We start from the raw sequence: 17395 nt of genomic DNA on the forward strand, positions 1-17395 counted from the left end.
CGGCCTTCCTTTTCATTGGAGAGGAGGAGCAGCGCTCACAAAGCCACCACTTGGCCACCAAGTGGCCTCTAGGATGTCTGCGTAAGTCACGCATGGCCCTTCTTCCTTTGGAGGTAACTTCTGCTAAGGGACAGTAGATGGACTTGGGAAGAAGAACAGTTTCTCAGGGGCGGCTGAGGAGGAGACACTGGTCAGGGACTGGCTTACACCCTTCCTAAGGTGTGAACAGCTCCTGCTCACCCATCTCTTCTCTGCCTGCACCTCTAGGTGACAGTGACCATGATGCTGTGAGTTACTGTCTCCCCACAGGCAGTGCTTGGGAAGCTGATTCTCCTTGTATCTAAAGAGTCGCTGTTAGCAGTGGTTACTCCATGACACTCCCTGGCTGTCCCCACACTGCTGACAGCTTGAGAAACTTCCTTGGTAGAAAACATAAAATCTGAAGAAAATGTAGCCACTTTTTATTTCCTTGATATGTCTCCATTGCTTTACTTCCTTGGTGGTATCATCTGTTGGAGGCACTTTTTCTGCTTTACTTTCTGTTTCCCCACAAACTAGATAGCTGTTTATCTAGGTGAGGGGTGAGGCAGGGTTTCTCTGTGTAGCCCTGGCTATGCTGGAACTCACTAGGTCTGTAGACCAGGCTGGCCTTAGGCTCAGAGATCTGTCTGTCTCTGCCTCCCAAGTTCTGGGATTAAGGTGTGTGCCACCACCACCAGGTAGTTTTTATCATTTTATCATGCAGTCATTAAACTATTTTAGTAGCATTAAAGTTACAGCAACGTAACCGTTGTAAAACATGACCCATACATATACATATACATATACATATACATCTGTGCACCAGATTCATGCCCTTTTAAGCTTGGGCCTTGTGTATGCCAGGGAAGTACTCTGCCACTGAACTATACTTCAGCCTCTCATTTTACTCATTTAAAAGTATTCTGTTTAGTAGCAATCTCATTTAGTTAATATTCACTTTGTTATATAGTCTCTACAGAGTTTTCTCTTTAGTTCAAATTGAAATTTCAACAGATAAACAGGTCCGGAGCCAGGCATGGAGATATAAATTTGAACTCCCAGTCCTTGGAAAGCTAAGGCAGGAGGATTGTAAATTTGAGGCCAGCCTGGACTATAGTGATGGTCTCAAAACCCAGAAAACATTAAAAGTCTCCATTTTCTTATTTTTCCTAAGCCTTAAAATCACCATTCTGGGTACTTTCCATTTTAAGATTGTATATTTATAAAACCAGACTAAAGTTAGAGTTGTTGACATTCTTACTTATTTGTTATAGTTAGTGTTATTAACTTTAGGTATTTACTTCTTTAAATTAAAATTTTTATTTAGCTGTAAATATTATTTAGAACATGCTGTTTTGAAGTGTGTATTTATTGCATAACAGTCAAGCTGAGCTAGTTAACATTTATTACCTCTGTGTTTCATAGATAGCTCAGTTGTCAGCTGGCTGGGCCATGCAGTTTGCTGGACTTATAGCAGAAACAACCGTCTTGGGTGCTGGAGCCGGCTTACTTACTGACTCTGAGCAGTCCATCTGAAAACTGCCAAAAACCATTATATTAGTAGGGTATTGTATTTAAGTTTTGTCAGTTGAACTCCAAGACATTTTAGCTTTTAATATATATTTTTATTAAAAAGGAGCCTGGGCTTACTGTAGGAAACTTTTTTATAGAATATGAATAAGCCACTGAGACCAATTAAAATCTTGCTACTGGAGTATACCAATTATATTAGTCAGGGTTCCTAGAGGAACAGGACCAATAAAATGAATACGAATTATGAAAGATTCATTAGATCTGCGTATGTGACAGGGAGTGGTAGATCTAGTAATGACTGTGTTTGTGTCGGAAAGCTGAGACTCGAGCAGCTGTTCCATTGGAAGGTGGGTTTTTTAGCAGTCCCAGTCTTGTGCTCACAGCCTGCCTAGAGGATTCGTGAGAGCCACTGGCCTTAGTCCACTGTGGAAGGCCAAAGACTCTAGGTTCCAGTGACTGGGAAGGATTGGCAAAAGGAGCAGGTCTGCCTTTCCCTAGATGCTGAAGGTGTGGCCTACTCTGGAGAAGTTCTCCGGAACTTAGTCCTGACAATATGTTAAAAGAAATTTTGACCTACCTTCCTTCCTTCCTTCCTTCCTTCCTTCCTTCCTTCCTTCCTTCCTTCCTTCCTTCCTTCCTTCCTTCCTTCCTTCCTCCTTCCTTTATAATAAGGGTCTCATGTAGCCCTGGCCAGGACTCACTCTGTAGGCCAGCGTAGCCTTGCACTCACAGTTCGCTTGCCCATGCTTCCTCCCAAGCACCAGGATTAAAAGCGTGTGCCACCACACTCAGAAGGAAATTTTTAAAATCTGTATTTTATTTATTCTGGAGGTGTGTATGTATATGTGTATGTATGGGTGTATGTGTGTATATGTATATCTGTATATCTATCTATCTATCTATCTATCTATCTATCTATCTATCTATCTATCCATCTATCTATCTATCTATATGTGTGTATGTGTGTATGTGTGCCACAGCATGCATGCAGTCAGAGGACAACATGGGTGTCAATTTCCACTTTCTACCTTTATCTGGGTTCAGCAAGTTTGACCATATTGCTGGCCCAGAATTTTTAATACAGAAAAAAAGGGTATTGCTCATTCATGTAAAAAGATTTAGTTCTATATTACAATGTCTAGAAGAAAATATTCTGAAAACAAAATAATACCCACAAATGAGCTGCTTCAGTCTCTTTTCTTGTTGTTTCACCATAGTCTGCGTCTCAGTGGTTCTGTCCCCAGCCATCTTAGTTAGGGTTTCCACTGCTGTGAAGAGACATCGCATGGCAGCTGGGCATAGCTTAAGTCAAAGGAGACCTCAAAGCCCACCCCCTCAGTGACACACTTCTTCCAACAAGGCCACACCTCTTGATAATGCCATCCCCTGTGGGCCAAGCATTCAAACACAGAGTCTGCAGGACCATTCCTATTCAGATCACCACAGCAGGATTTACAGCATTGATAGGACACAGGGGGAGAAGGCCAGAGCTACCTAAGCAGGCTCTGGAAAGCAAGGACGCAGGGACATGGGGCCTTGATTAGTACAAGCTGGGGGAGTAGACATACTGGCATGGCCCCACGTTAGGAGTTGCCCTACCCAGATCTCTTAGGAAGGCAGCAAAGGTTCTTACTCAGTTCATGCTTCAGAGGAAAGCTGGTTGGGGATCTCTTAGGCTGACCTGGATGACAAAATCTCAAGTTCATTTGAGGCAGTGTAGAGCTGTAGGAGTCCTAGAGTACTCTCTCGCTGCTCTGAACTGTGCCTTGAACAAGTTCTAATTCTCCCATCCTCAGGGCCTTTTGTGCCTGACATAGATAAAGCCCTCTAGCCCAGCTTAAAGTGCTGCTGCCAGGGTCAGTGGCGGTGTATCTGGTATGAATGCACAAGTGCCCTTCCAACCTGTTGATTTGTAATTACTGTGCTTGACAGGATCAGAACTCCTTGTAACTGCCTGAAAGTGGACTCTGATGTCCGTGATTTTCAGACTCCTTTTAGGTCTAGAAAATGTTGTCTTGGTCAGTGTGGTCTCACAGACATGGGTTTTGGGGATAGGAAGACATCTGGACATTTGGAAACCTTGGGAAGGTCAAGAACTCTGGAATATGTGTGTCATTTGACTGGCAATGCTGCTTCTGGGAACTTATTCCGTGACTGTACTTCTATAGTTATTTTTTTTAGCATGGTTTGTAACAGCAAAAATTAAGATGAGCCTGAGTGTCCTTCAGCGAGGAGAGAGTTAAATAGATTATAAAACTTTTCTTTAATGGCAGGCACGTGCGCGTGCACGCTGGCACATACATGAACACGGGCACACATCTACTCTTACCTCCAGGAATGAATGAGGAAATACTGATCTTTAACATTTCTGAGTGGGAAAACAAGGTCTAGTGCAGTACTGCTTCTTCAGTAAAAGCGAGAAATAAGTGAGAGTTATCTTTGCTGTTACTGGTAAATACATCAAACTTTGGAAGTGTATGCTGGAAACAAAAGCCTTATATAAGGGCAGGATGAGATCTGTGTGGAAGGAAATGAGGGTGAAGAAACATTACCGTGTGTGTCTATTTACTGAAAAGGTGGGCCACATAAATATATTACTCTAAAAGGTTTTTATAAAACATTGAAAGAAACTCCCCCTCTGGAGGAAGTAAAGTTGTAAGAGACAACTGATTGATTACTGTTGGTAACCAGATTGCTGTCTGGTAACTGTTCCGCTATATCCATGGAATTTCATGTGACTAATAGAACTATTTGTTTTTTCTAGGTTTATGGTCTCGGTTTAAAAATAAATTATTTAAGTTTATCAGGAAGATGCCATTTATTGGGCGTAAGGTAGGTACAATCTGTCTTTCCATGTTTGGTGTGTATATCTCTTCTTCCTGTTGCTAGATCAATATTCTCAAAGAAGAGGAATGATTTTTGTCTGCCAAACTTGGGAATTTGACAGTGTTTGGAAACTCCTTAGGTTTTGACAACTCTGATAGCAGGCTCCAGGAGTCTGTGGGCAGAGTCTGGGCTGCTGTAAACACTTCCTGTGTGTAGTATGGACTGCCCTACAGTAGATATGGCTTAAAAGGTTGGAAAGGCCAAGGCTTAGTTAGCACTTTCTCCAACATATTTGGTCTAAGGAGAGATGAGAAATCTGCTAAGGAATAAATTGAAATTAGAAAATCCAACTGAAGTCTTACTTTGCTTTACAACAATATCTGGCCGGACTGAATTTAGCTGGGTATCCATCTGGGGACTAAATCATGGGTTGGCAGACTTTCTGTGAAGAGCCAATTAGGAAACATTTTTGTCTACTCTGGGTCCACACGAGAGGAGCATAGGTAAGGAAGGAACCTGCGGGTTCCAGGGAAAGAAACTATATTCACCGAAGCAGGTAGACCTCTGGGAGTAGTTTCCTGATTCCAGGGTTGGAGACCAAAAGAGATGACAGCTGTGTTCTTACCCTTTGCTCCTCTTTACAGCAGAGTTGCTCTCTTCCCTGCATCCTCTTTGCTATCTTACTGGGATAAGATACTTCTCAGGGCTGGGCTCTTTATCAAGGGGGAGATAAGCAGGCCCTAGGAATGAGAAAGGCTTGTGACTCCTCAGTGCCGTCACAGCCCAGTGCCCTGCTCTGACCTGCCTCTCCCCTTCTCTCTGGCTTTTCTCAGCTTTACTTACTTGGAGGGTTTCCTACACTTTGAGTCTTCTGGAATCAGGGGTGGGGAGCCTGGGGGGAGGGGTGTGAGTGGGGAGGGAAGGGAGAGGGTATGAGTGGGGAGGGGAGGGCAGACACTTCCTTAGTATTTCCCGGGATTTTAATATCTCCGCCTTTCTCCTTTACTTTTAAGTTCAGTTTGACTGATTGTTTTGTTGTGTTTTTGTAGCATTGGGAAGCATATCAGGTACCTCTCTACCACCGAGCCCCAGTCCCAAAGAAACGGTCCTTCTTTGGTGGTGGTAGTGGTGGTATTGGGGATTGAATTTGGGACCTCACTGACGATAGGCAGGCACTTGACTCCTAGCAGCTGTAAAATGTACCTTTTGTTGAGGTTTGGTGGTGATGGTGGTGGTATTGATGTCATGGTGATGGCAGTGGTGGAGGTGATGGCAGCAGTGACAGTCATCAAACATGGGACCTCAGCACACGATAGGCAGGCACGCTACTGCTGAGCTGCGGTCCAGCCCCTTCAGAGTTTCGAGACAGATAAATGCTAAGATTCCAGAACCCGTTCTTAAATTTTTGAAACTGTAGAATTGAAGATGGCCATGGGATCCCATCAAACCTTTATTTTTCAGAAGCAGATTCTGAGGCTGAGAGACAGGAAGTTACTGTGTGCACACACGTGTGCAGTTGTGCTCGGCATTTACTCAACACAGTTATGAGCGCCTTCTTAGTCTTCCTTCTTTTTACTATTTTGCTAGGGATATAGTGTTGAACAGCACCAAGTCCTTCCTCTTACAGAACTTGCATTTTAGTAGAAAAGACCGAAAGCATAACATTTGCATTTTGAAATAAATGTAATGGAGGCAAGCACTTGGGAGTGGGAAGTACTTAGCGCTTGCTATGATTTTTAATATACTTCCTAGTGGAATTTTTTTGTGTCCTTTTTTTCCTCCTTCAGACAACGTAATCTATGCATGAGCACTCGTCTTTCATAGTTCCTGTTGCACAGACACTGTGCATGTAGCGTGATCTTCTCTCTATGACTTTAAAAAATGCCTCTGTGCCCATAGCATGCCTCAACATTGTCCAGTCCCGTGGACACTGCTACCCACTTAAAGTGCTGACATGCCTTAAAGGAGTCAGTTTCCCCGGGCTGCACGGAGAGGTACACATAAGATTCTCTTGTATTCTGATCACCCGTGGCCAGGATTGAGAAAAATGTGAATGCTGGGGGCGAGAGCTTGGGCTTTACCACTGTATTGTGGAAGCCACAGCACTGCAACCTATAGATAGATTGTGACATACAGCCTTTCTCTCGACACTTGTCACCCAAGAGTCTCGGAAGTAGCAGCTCCTGCCATTGTGTGTCCATAATTATTCAGTTGTTTCTCTCCTGAGCACCATTAGTAGACTTTTCTGTCTTTCTTGCTAAACATAAGCTTCCTGAGGTGAGGGCTTTTTTTTTTTAAGTAAACGTATACTACAGGACTTTTCTTTTCCCATTTGTTTGTTTTGTTTTGTTTTGTTTTGTTTCTTATTGGCTGCAACTCTAGCCTTCCCCAAGTATTTGTTGAGCAAATGAGTAAATAAATGGATAAAAGAAATGACTCAGAAAGTGTAGCTGTGAGGAAGGAACGGAATCCTAGGTGATGGCAGGAAGGACCATAGTTTGTCCACCATAGCATTTGTGGGTTAGATGGATCAAGCTGCCCATAGCCCCTTAAGGAGATGCAGCATAGTCAAATCGCGGCGATTCTGAAGCCTGTGTGGGTGCGCGGGGACCTCTGTGGACCTCCGTACTTGTGGTTCTTTTAAATTATCTGTCGAAGTCATCAATTGCACATCAATTGATCAACAGCCAGGATCCCCTTTTGCTGTAGCTCGGCCTGTTTCATGACTGTCTTTATCAATCACAGTATTGTTGTCAATGCAGCACCTAATGTTAGACTCAGGCTATGCCGGCTTTAGCCAGTTCAAATCAAGGCCAATGCACTGTCGTTAACGTCAGCACAGCCCAGAAAAGGGGAAATTTAATGCATCTTTGACTTTCAGAAGGAAAACTGGCTTTTTAAAATGTTTTGGGTTTTTTTTGTTTTTTTTTTTTTGTTTGTTTTTGTTTTTTTTTTTTGATTTGGGTTTTTTGAGATAGGGTTTCTCTGTGTAGCCCTGGCTGTCCTGGAACTCACTCTGTAGACCAGGCTGGCCTTGAACTCAGGAATCCACCTACCTCTGCCTCCCAGAATGCTAGTGTGCACCACCACCGCCTGGTGGCTTTTTAAATTTTAAGAGGCATTGCACATGCTGACTGGCAAAACAGATAAAATGTTCATTTTCCATTTTTTTTTTAAAGACAAGTCCTTCTTAGTATTATGTATTCAGTGCCTGGTGTTGAGCCATTGACTCGGTCTCAGAGATGGCCTTTCTATTACTGTATTTCACTCTTTTACCTTCTATCTAACTTTTTTTTCTTTATCCTTGGAGATCGAACAACAGTTGAACAAAGCCAAGAAAGATCTTGTCAAGAACATGCCATTCCTGAAGGTGGACAAGGATTATGTGAAAACTCTGCCCGCTCAGGGCATGAGCACAGCTGACGTTCTGGAGAGACTCAAGGAGTACAGCTCCCTGGGTAAGCCTCGGCCAGGGATGCTGCCCACATCCCTGTTGGCTAGTGTTGGCACAGGTCAGGGATCACTTGGCATTTGATCCATGTCTGGGACGATTCATTCTCCACTTTAAAGACCAAATTTCCTATTGTAGATGAAGTTCAGACTTATGTTAAAATTAGGATATCTGTTTCAAGGCACAGAAGACAATGAAAACACTGTAACTCCACCATCCAGAGATGTGCACAGAGCTGGGAGGGACAGTGCCTGTCTGTAACCCCAGCGCTTGGGAGCCTGGGATAGGAGGATTGCTGCAAGCCCAAGGACAACCTAGGTCATGTAGTACCAGGCTGGGCTTATGTAGATGCTGTTTCAAAAAACAAGCAAAATTAAAAAAAAAAATCAAAGAAGATGAACACAGGGTGATAGGGGTGAGTAGACAGGGCCTGGAGAAATAGACAGCTTAGCACTTAAGAACACTGGATAGTCTTCCAGAGGCCTAGGGTTCAATTCCTAGTACCCACCTGGTAGCTTACATTATCTGTAATTTTAGTTCTGGGGTTCCAGTTCCCTCTTCTGGTCTCCCTGGCATGAGGTCTGCACAAGTACACACAGACATACATGCAAGCTGTCATCCTTCCTTCCTTTTTTTGTTTTAAATGTCGTAACTCATTCTTTGGAAGCGTCAAAGAGCAGGATATGAAACTTACCACTAAGACATGCGTGGTGCACAGCCAAGTCCTATGAGGAAAGAATGAAAGTCAGACTGGCCCCACGTCCCATACGTGGCTGTGAGGAGGAGGGCTTTGCCTATGCCTTTGCCGCCCAGCCTTCTGTTCTCGTGAGAACTGGAGAACTCTGTTCTGGGGAGCAGGTGGTTCTGTGTACTTTTCAGTGAGTGTTTCGGTGACACCCCTCTCACACACCACTTTCAGTAGGGTGCAGCCTTATGGTAGCAGAAAGCCTTGAAGGACCCATCTCAGATTTGTTAATGTTTCTGAGGCAGCCAGCGGAACTCTGGCGGGGACCCCTTCTCAGCCTCGTCTCATGGTCGGTCACTTCCGTGCCTGCTCTTGAATGTTGGTTATGGATGCGACTGCTGCACCGTGCGCTGTCTGAACTGAGTGTGCTCCCCCTCCACCGGCCTGCTTTGTGCCTTGACTGGAGCTCTGGAGGCTGGATAGCAAGATTTCACGGCTGCCTTTCTGTCACCTCTGCTTATAGCAGTTCCTATGACTTCCTGTGACTAGATAGGGAGCTACTGAAGAAGGAGGTTCTATTGAGGACAGGAGCTGCATGGAGGCAAAGGGTCTGCTTTTATGCTGAGTGAAGGTAGCTGAAGGTGAGGGCGACATTACTGTCTGTCTTCATTGAACCTCGATGCACTTCCTACAATTGTTGGCACTAATGAATGACCTTTCATCCCCTTGGCTGTAGTAAGTCATTATTGAAGTCCCTTTGTTCTTAATAGAAGAACAGGATTGAGTTTCTACTCAACTCTTTTTCTCTTTTTAAAAATACTTATTTTTAATTATACAAGTGTGTGTGTGTGTGTGTGTGTGTGTGTGTGTGTGTGTCCGTCCGTGTGGGAATATGTATACTTCAGTGCAGATGCCCTCAGAAGCCGTAAGAGGGCATTGGGTCCCCTGAAGCTGGAAATACAGGAAGTTGTGAGCTGCCTGCTATGGGCACTGGGGACTGACCTCTAATCCTCTGCAAGGATACATGTTCTTAACTGCTGAGCCTTATGTCTGGTTCCTGTCTGTACTAATCCCTGTTTCCAGTGATGCCTGCTCGCTGACAGAGTGGCCTTAACTGTTTCTGCAGATGTTTCCTGGCAAGAAGGGAAAGCCTCTGGCGCTGTGTACAGCGGGGAACCGAAGCTCACAGAGCTGCTGGTGCAGGTGAGCCCTGGGTGCTTATGTGCATGGCCGCCTTTCCGAGTTCATCTAACTGTTCCATCTCATGCCTGTAATAACAGTCGCGCAAGGGAAATTTACTGTTGGAACGAAACCATAGAGGTTCAAAAGTTTCTTTTCACTTAAATAGGTAACTGTGCATAATAACGTCAAATGCATCTTCAGATTCAGAAAATGTAAAATGTCATCTTTAGCTCTGGACTTCGCTGCGTCCTCTGTATTTCTAGTGAAGGAGCCTGGCATTTGAGGATACTGTTTGTTTTTTGAGACAGGGTCTTTACCTGGCCCTGGCTGTCCTTGAACTGCGTATGTAGACCAACTATTTCAAACTCATAGAGCTCTTCCTGCCTGTCTCCCAAGTGCTGGGACTGAAGACCTTCCGCTGTGCAGAGCTTCATTTTGAGATTTTCATTGCTAGAGCCAATGCTGTTTGATATGGGAGTCCAGGCAAGGCTGACTCAAAGCATACTCCCCAAGATGAGCCTGACTTTAGCATGGGACAGAGCTGCTCCCATTTCTAATCAACCTTAGTTTTGAAGCCCATTTCTCATGTGAAATTATAGTTAAAGTTGTGATCTCTCGGGCCTTGTGTTAACGATGTGAAACCCCACACATCTTGGTGTTAGAGGTTCTGCTTAGTTATTTGGTGGTATAGTGGTCATAACTCTGTTTAAACTTTTCATTCGCTGCAGGTGAAGCCCAGGTCCTCACACAGGGGGAACGGTGTGTCTCTCATGCCAGCGCCCACCTATCGCTTTAACCACCCCCGTTACACATTGTGCACGTGGATCCTGCTCTTTCCGTTTCTTTCCCTCCTGTTGCATAGGATGAGTTCCCATTCATCTCTTCAGGTTCCTCTCAGCACACTCCTAGAGCACTTAGGATGCTAACAGTCCTCCCCATCAGGGTCCCTCAGCACACGCAGACAGATGAACTCACAGCAGTGGCTGCTTTGTGGCAGGCAAACTGTCATGCTCATGTTTAATTATTGCTAGGAAGCCAGGCGGTGGTGGAGCATGCCTGTAATCCCAGCACTCTGGGATGCAGAGGCAGGTGGATTTCTGAGTTCGAGGCCAGCCTGGTCTACAGAGTGAGCTCCAGGACAGCCAGGGCTATACAGAGAAACCCTGTCTCGAAAAAAACCAAATCCAAAAAATAAACAAACAAACAAAAATATTTATTGCTAGGCCCCCATAAGGTAGATACCGTTAGTCCCCCTTGCACACGAGGAAAATGAGCCTCACAGGGCGTATTTGGCCTTTACAGCCAAAAGTGACAGGCAAAGATGCAACTTCAAAGCGATGGCAGTCTGTTGGTGTTGCAGTTTAATACTTCTGTGCTTATATTTCTTCCCTCATCACGTTGTCAAATCATTTATTTACATATCTTGTCTCTTACATTATGTTCTGGTCTTTAAGTTGGACAATATATCATACCCTTTTTCCACTTCTTACTGGTGGACCCAATACCTGGAAACCTTATGCAGTACATGATTCTTTTTCTTTTTAGGCTAACAGCTTGTCTTACACCCTCTTGCATTTCTCTGCAGGCTTATGGAGAATTCACGTGGAGCAATCCACTGCATCCAGATATCTTCCCCGGACTACGGAAGTTAGAAGCAGAAATCGTAAGGATGACTTGTTCCCTCTTCAATGGGGGACCAGATTCCTGTGGATGTGTAAGTGGTTTGTAATAGACGTCTAAAGATAGTCTGTTATACAATTATTGGACTGTGTAGAATGGTCTAGATGAAGTGCAGTTTTAAAATGTTGCTTGTGCTTTTAAAATACTGAGTGTCAGCATTTTGGTATATATTCTAGGTATTTTTCTGTTTAACTTCATATTTTCAAAAATTTTCCACCCTATATAAAGTTGCTAGGAGAGTGTAAGGAACACCATGTTTACCAGTCACATGCCACATCTCTCTACTTAGCTTATTCGCTCCATCTTTCTCACCTTCTCATCCATATACCTATTGATTGCCATTTATCTCCTCTCCCCTGTTTCTTTTTGGTGTTTTGAGTCAGAGTTTCATAGCCCAAGTGGGCCTTAGACCTGCTCTGTAGCTGAGGATAACCTTGAACTCCTGATGCTCCTCCCTCCCTCTCCCTGTTGCTGTGGTTGTAGGTGTGTGGTACCACAGCCCTGTCTCTGTCTGTCTGTCTGTCTGTCTGTCTCTCTCTCTCTCTCTCTCTCTTTCTCTGCATTTTCTTCTTTTAGAGTGGTTTTTCTTGACCAGTGTGAAATTTTAAAAAGTTACCTTCTTTCACATGAGTGAGGTGATTTCCTGTACAGTGAAGAGTTTGGGGTTTTTTGGCAGTATTCTGTTGCTCTGTGGCCCTGGGCAAACCCCTGGACTGCACACTGTTAGAGGGGAAGAGCTGGCTTTGGTAGACTGTCATGCAGAAAATTTGGTTATGTTTTGTTTTAGGGCTTAGATCATTCTTAATGTTAGGTCAGTAACGGTTATAGCTGTTTTAATGCTTTGTCAAGCTTCTTAGTTATTTTCATTAAAGACATTGCTTAGGGTATTGCTGTGTGTTCCTGGAAACAGAAGCTCTGTCTTTTTTTTTTCCTTACATGATAGGTATATATCAATTGAAAACTCCTTTTCCTCTGAATCGTCTTGCCCTCGCATCTTTTTTAGGTTATTCAGGGGTTCGCATGATTCCTTGGGTTTCCAACTGTTCAGGCATTGACTATGAGTAGAGCGGCGTGGGTCTTTCTGTCTTTGTCTTTTTTTTTAATGTTCTTGACACACTTGATCTTTCTCTGTTAATCTGTTGTCTCATTTTGTTGTTTCTTCTCTGGCTTTGATGAGCTCCTGTTGTATGGAATTGTGATCTTCCATCTCATGATCATGTGGTGGCGCACGCCTGTAATCCCAGCACTCTGAGAGGCAGAGGCAGGCGGATTTCTGAGTTCGAGGCCAGCCTGGTTTACAGAGTGAGTTCCAGGACAGCCAGGGCTACACAGAGAAACCCTGACTCAAAAAAATAAAAAACCAAAATCAGAAAACCAAAAAAAAAAAAAAAAAAAAGCTCTCAAGAGGCTCAAGAGGGAAGAGGGTAATAAATATACTTTGAGCTTTAATCTACCCAAAATCCCTGTGATCTTTACTCTTAAAGGGGTCAGATTTGCTGTTCTGTTTTTCTGTGTTTGCTCTTTTCTCCCCCATCAGTCGTATCCAGTACATAGAAGGGGCAGAGGATAAGGAAATCTCTGTTTCTCTGTACTGGAAAGGGATGATCATGATCCTCCATTTTTTTGGTTTTTGGTTTTTCCAGGGTGTCTCTGTGTAGCCCTGGCTGTCCTGGCATTCACTCTGTAGACCAAGCTGGCCTCAAACTCAGAAATCTGCCTGCCTCTGCCTCCCAAGTGCTCGATTAAAGGCGTGCACCACCACTGCCTTGATCATGGTACTCAAGACTTTCCTGACCACCCTGATTTCCAGAGTTGACTAGGCAGTGCATTTGATTCTACCTCTACACCTGTTACATTGCTGTTTGTCTTAGCTAGGGTTTCTATTGCTGTGAAGAGACACCGTGACCATGGGAACTCTTATAAAGAAGAACATTTCATTGGAGCTGGCTTACAGTTCAGAGGTTTAGTCCGTTATGGCAGGAAGCAGGGTGGCGTGCAGGCAGACATGATGCAGAAGGAGCTCAGAGTTTACATCTGGATCTGAAGGCAGCAGAGAGAGAGGGTGACTCCGGGCCTGGCTTGAGTATCTGAGTGCCTGCCCCCAGTGACAGATTTCTTCCAACAAAGCCACGCCTACTCCAGCAAGTCCGCCTCTCCTAATTGTGCCACTTCCTGGGCCAGGCATATTCCAACCACTCCAATGTCTATAGAACGCTCTCCTTGATTCTCTCTCTCTCCTTATTCTTTTATTCTTTTCTGTCTGTTTCAGCTTCCTTCTGGGTGTCTCTTGAGGAGCTGTTTTTGGTGAAGAAGAGGGGGATTCACTGTTGAGAAGCAAGAAAGTTAGGCCAAATTAAAGGGAAATCTTTTTTTTTTTTTTTTTTTTTTTTTGGTTTTTCAAGACAGGGTTTCTCTGTGTAGTCCTGGCTGTCCAGAAACTCACTCTGTAAACTAGGCTGGCCTCGAACTCAGAAATTCGCCTGCCACTGCCTCCCAAGTGCTGGGATTAAAGGCGTGCGCCACCACCACCAGGCTAAGAGAAATCTTTAGATTGAAACTAACAGAGGGTCTTAAATACTTCTGAGGTTTTTTTTTTCTTTTTCTGCCTCAAAATATCGTTCCTTATATTAACTTCATTTATCTCATTCACAGAGGATGAAAAGGGCCAATTCATGTACTAAAAAAATCAGATCACTGTAGAATGTTGGCTGGGTCGCATAAATGCAACCAGGTTCAGTCACACCTGAAAAGAAATGTCTCGTGCTCTGAAACAGTATAACTCAGAGTGAGAGGTTTTATATATGTTGAAAGGAATTGATAGACTTTAGTGATTCAAAGCCTTGATTTCCTTTTCCACAACTAAATTTCTGTGCTGAAGACAGGACACATGATATCTGACTAGGAATTTGGAATTTTTTTTGTTTAGGTCATTGTCAGGCCTTGGTAAGAATGTAAGGCCTGGTAATTCCCCAACTTTCTCCACAGCTTTCTTGGAACTGCATGTGACAGCTCTAAGGTCTTAGGCTAGACCACAGGGTGTTGTTGCTGATTTGTAGACTTAATCTCAACTGTAAGCTGTCTTCTCCAGTATAGAGATCTACAAACAAGGGTTCTCTGTCTGTACCCTTCAAGCTGTGTAAGGAGTGTGGCCACATGTTTCATGAACGGCTTCCTGAGTCAATAGATTACTCTATCTTCTGAGTTAATCTTCATAACTGTTGATCACTGGGATTCTATACCCAATGGTATTTTTATTCTATATGTAGTAGATGTTACAAAAGTTTAGTAAACATTTTTCATTCTACCTCAAGCTGGTACATAAGCTAACATTCAGAAGGTTTTACTTATCAACAGATGTAATCGGTAACACTGAATGATTGATGAGGGACTTTAGTTTCCTTTTTGAAAAGAAAAACCCAAGATTGTATGCACCTTCACAGATGCTAAGATGATATCCTGCTGGCTCAGTGCCTTTGGCCTTTTGGGAACTTATTCAAGCTCAGTTACTACTAAAAGATAGTGAGGTGATAGGATGTGTTTACTGAATGTCACGTTGCGTTTCAGAAGTGTTAATTGTTGACCCTGTGGCACACCCTGTGATCCCTGAGCCACACTGTCTGTCTTGAAGATACAGCAGTATCTTCCCTGCCCGTGTCTGTTTCTGTATCAAACATTTTAAAGGTCAAAGCAGGCTGTACCTCCTGATACTAACCCTTAACTTACTTTGGCTTCTTTTCGTCACATAGGTGACTTCTGGGGGGACAGAAAGCATCTTGATGGCCTGCAAAGCTTATCGGGACATGGCCTTAGAGAAGGGGATCAGGACTCCAGAAATGTATGTATGCGTGTCTGTGTCCCCTCTGATCTTGTCTGTCTGGGGCGGCACAGTGTAAGCTGAGCCCGGCCTATTTCTCTGCTGCTTCTCTTCCTCCTACGATTCCAGTCTTCCCCGGTCCCAGAACCTCTACCTTGTCTCATCGCATCCATAGCTGGTTATTCGAGCTTAAACATGGTATACGTTTTTTAGCAAAAGTAGTATCCTTTTTCCAGAGGCAACTGCTAGAACTGCATCTCTGAATCCTGTGTTGAATCCAGAGCCTAAGGAAGACTGTGTAGACTGTGTAAGGTAGTTGAGTGAACATTTCTGAAGTGTCTTAGACTACCTTCAGTGCTCCCCAGGAAAATTTGGATCTGAGAGTTAGTTCTAGAAGGGAGAATTTAAAAACAAGGTTTTTGCTTTGTTTTTGAGATTTAGTTACATTCCTTTTCCTATGATTATAATCTTAGTTCTCTAGACCACCTTCTGTAAGATTTATTAATATTATACCTCTTGGGCTAATGTTTTTTTTTTCTCCAAGTACAGGTAACTAAGTAGCTTTTGTTTTTTGTATCATCAAACTGTGGCTGCTTTGCATAGCAGAATAAACCTAGTTGCTGTTACTTTCTTCACATGTAAACCTTTGATGCCTGCTACTTAGTGATTGTAGAGAATTTTCTCCCTTAAAGGAAACAGTAGTGATGGGAGAGGAGTAATGGGGATATCTGTGCCTCTGCTTTCTCTTTGAACAGTTTTTGAAAACTACTTGTAACCATGTAGGAGAGCCAGATTCTAGTTTTTCATAGGTTGGTGATTGAGTGTTCAGGGCTGGCAGGCCACGTTGGTCTGAGGCTGCCCGACTGCTGCTTCTGTGTCTGCGCCAGGCAGCCTTACTATCCACTAGAACAGCCTTTTGCTTCTCACAGAGGTCTGCTGGGTAATCAGCGCTCCTCAGGAAGTTCTGCCTGGTGCACCCTCATCCGAACCCTGTCTGGCCCAATGTATGGTCTGTGTCCTTTTGTGTTCTGAGTTTTCCTTCCCGTTGCCAAAATGGTTCCCTAAATAGTGGAGAGAAGTTGTCTACAGAAAGTCAATATGCTTCTTTTTGTTTGCACCGAGAAAATGCAAACATGATAGTGTGAGGAAAGGAAATCAGATGTTGTAACTGGTGACTTAGAGTGCCGCCCAGTCCTCCTGGGTCCTCTTGTGCTCTGCGTTTCATTAGCCCTTCTCCTCCATCACCTAGTGTGGCCCCCGAGAGTGCCCATGCCGCCTTCGACAAAGCCGCTCATTATTTCGGGATGAAGATTGTTCGCGTCGCACTGAAAAAGAACATGGAGGTGGACGTGCGGGTGAGTCCTGAAGGTGTCACGTTGACCGCCTCTCCCTCTGCACACAGATGGGCTCCCCTGCCCGGGCTAGAGCAGCCAGAGGGGAGACTAGAAGAGTGTGACAGGGAGGCAGCCATGTTTCTGAGTCCTGAGAGGTGGTTGATCTGGAGTTCACTTTCAGCTCCTTTACTTACTTTCCTTTATTTGTAAAGTTAATATGGATGGACTTGTCCACGGCTCAACCCTTCCTTCCCACACCTGGACGTAAACTATCTCGGGTCGATTGTGGGCTGGGACTCACAGTCTCCTTTGTCTCCTAGCTCAGTGTGGTTTCCATTTCCATAGTGTTTGCATAGAGTTGCTCTCAGGTACGCTTTCCATGGGGACTTGGTGTGTACCCTTCGTAGCAGAAGGCAGCCTTCCCCCAGGGTGTAGAGACTCTAAGCCAGTGGTTCACATCATCTCACATCAAGAGGCACGGGCAGCTATGACTATGATTCTTCTCTTAAACTTTAAATCCCTAGGCAATGAAAAGAGCCATCTCCAGGAACACAGCTATGCTGGTCTGCTCTACTCCACAGTTTCCTCATGGTGTGATGGATCCTGTCCCCGAAGTGGCCAAGGTGAGAGATGTTGACTATACAGATTCGCGGCATGCAGATTAGTACTTTAAAATAGATGTGATGATGCAGGGCTTTGTGAGGAGAAAGGCTTTGATTTTAGGTTTGACCATAGCAGAGATTGATATTGTTTATCAACCCCAAGGCAAGGCCCTGCACCCATTTTGGGAGCCTCTGAAGGTCACTAGCATTTTCATTGGGAAAAGGGTAGTACAGGACTCTGGCTGCCTTTAAACAAGGTATTTTGAA

At 44.2% G+C, this 17395-nt stretch overlaps 1 protein-coding gene across 4 annotated transcripts in view; it reads left to right on the top strand.

The window, feature by feature from the left end:
• Sgpl1 (sphingosine-1-phosphate lyase 1) overlaps positions 1-17395 on the top strand; it is a 45759-nt gene that overhangs the window by 21428 nt on the left and 6936 nt on the right. For all 4 annotated transcript variants that reach the window (XM_052163383.1, XM_052163386.1, XM_052163384.1 and 1 more), the window contains exons 4-10: positions 4319-4386; positions 7691-7838; positions 9643-9719; positions 11284-11412; positions 15125-15213; positions 16442-16547; positions 17051-17149. In XM_052163383.1, coding sequence (XP_052019343.1) covers positions 4319-4386; positions 7691-7838; positions 9643-9719; positions 11284-11412; positions 15125-15213; positions 16442-16547; positions 17051-17149 — 716 coding nt within the window. The remainder of the gene's footprint in view (positions 1-4318; positions 4387-7690; positions 7839-9642; positions 9720-11283; positions 11413-15124; positions 15214-16441; positions 16548-17050; positions 17150-17395) is intronic.

Source organism: Apodemus sylvaticus, chromosome 19, assembly GCF_947179515.1.
Source record: "Apodemus sylvaticus chromosome 19, mApoSyl1.1, whole genome shotgun sequence".
In the NCBI taxonomy this organism is placed as follows: Eukaryota; Metazoa; Chordata; class Mammalia; order Rodentia; family Muridae; genus Apodemus; species Apodemus sylvaticus.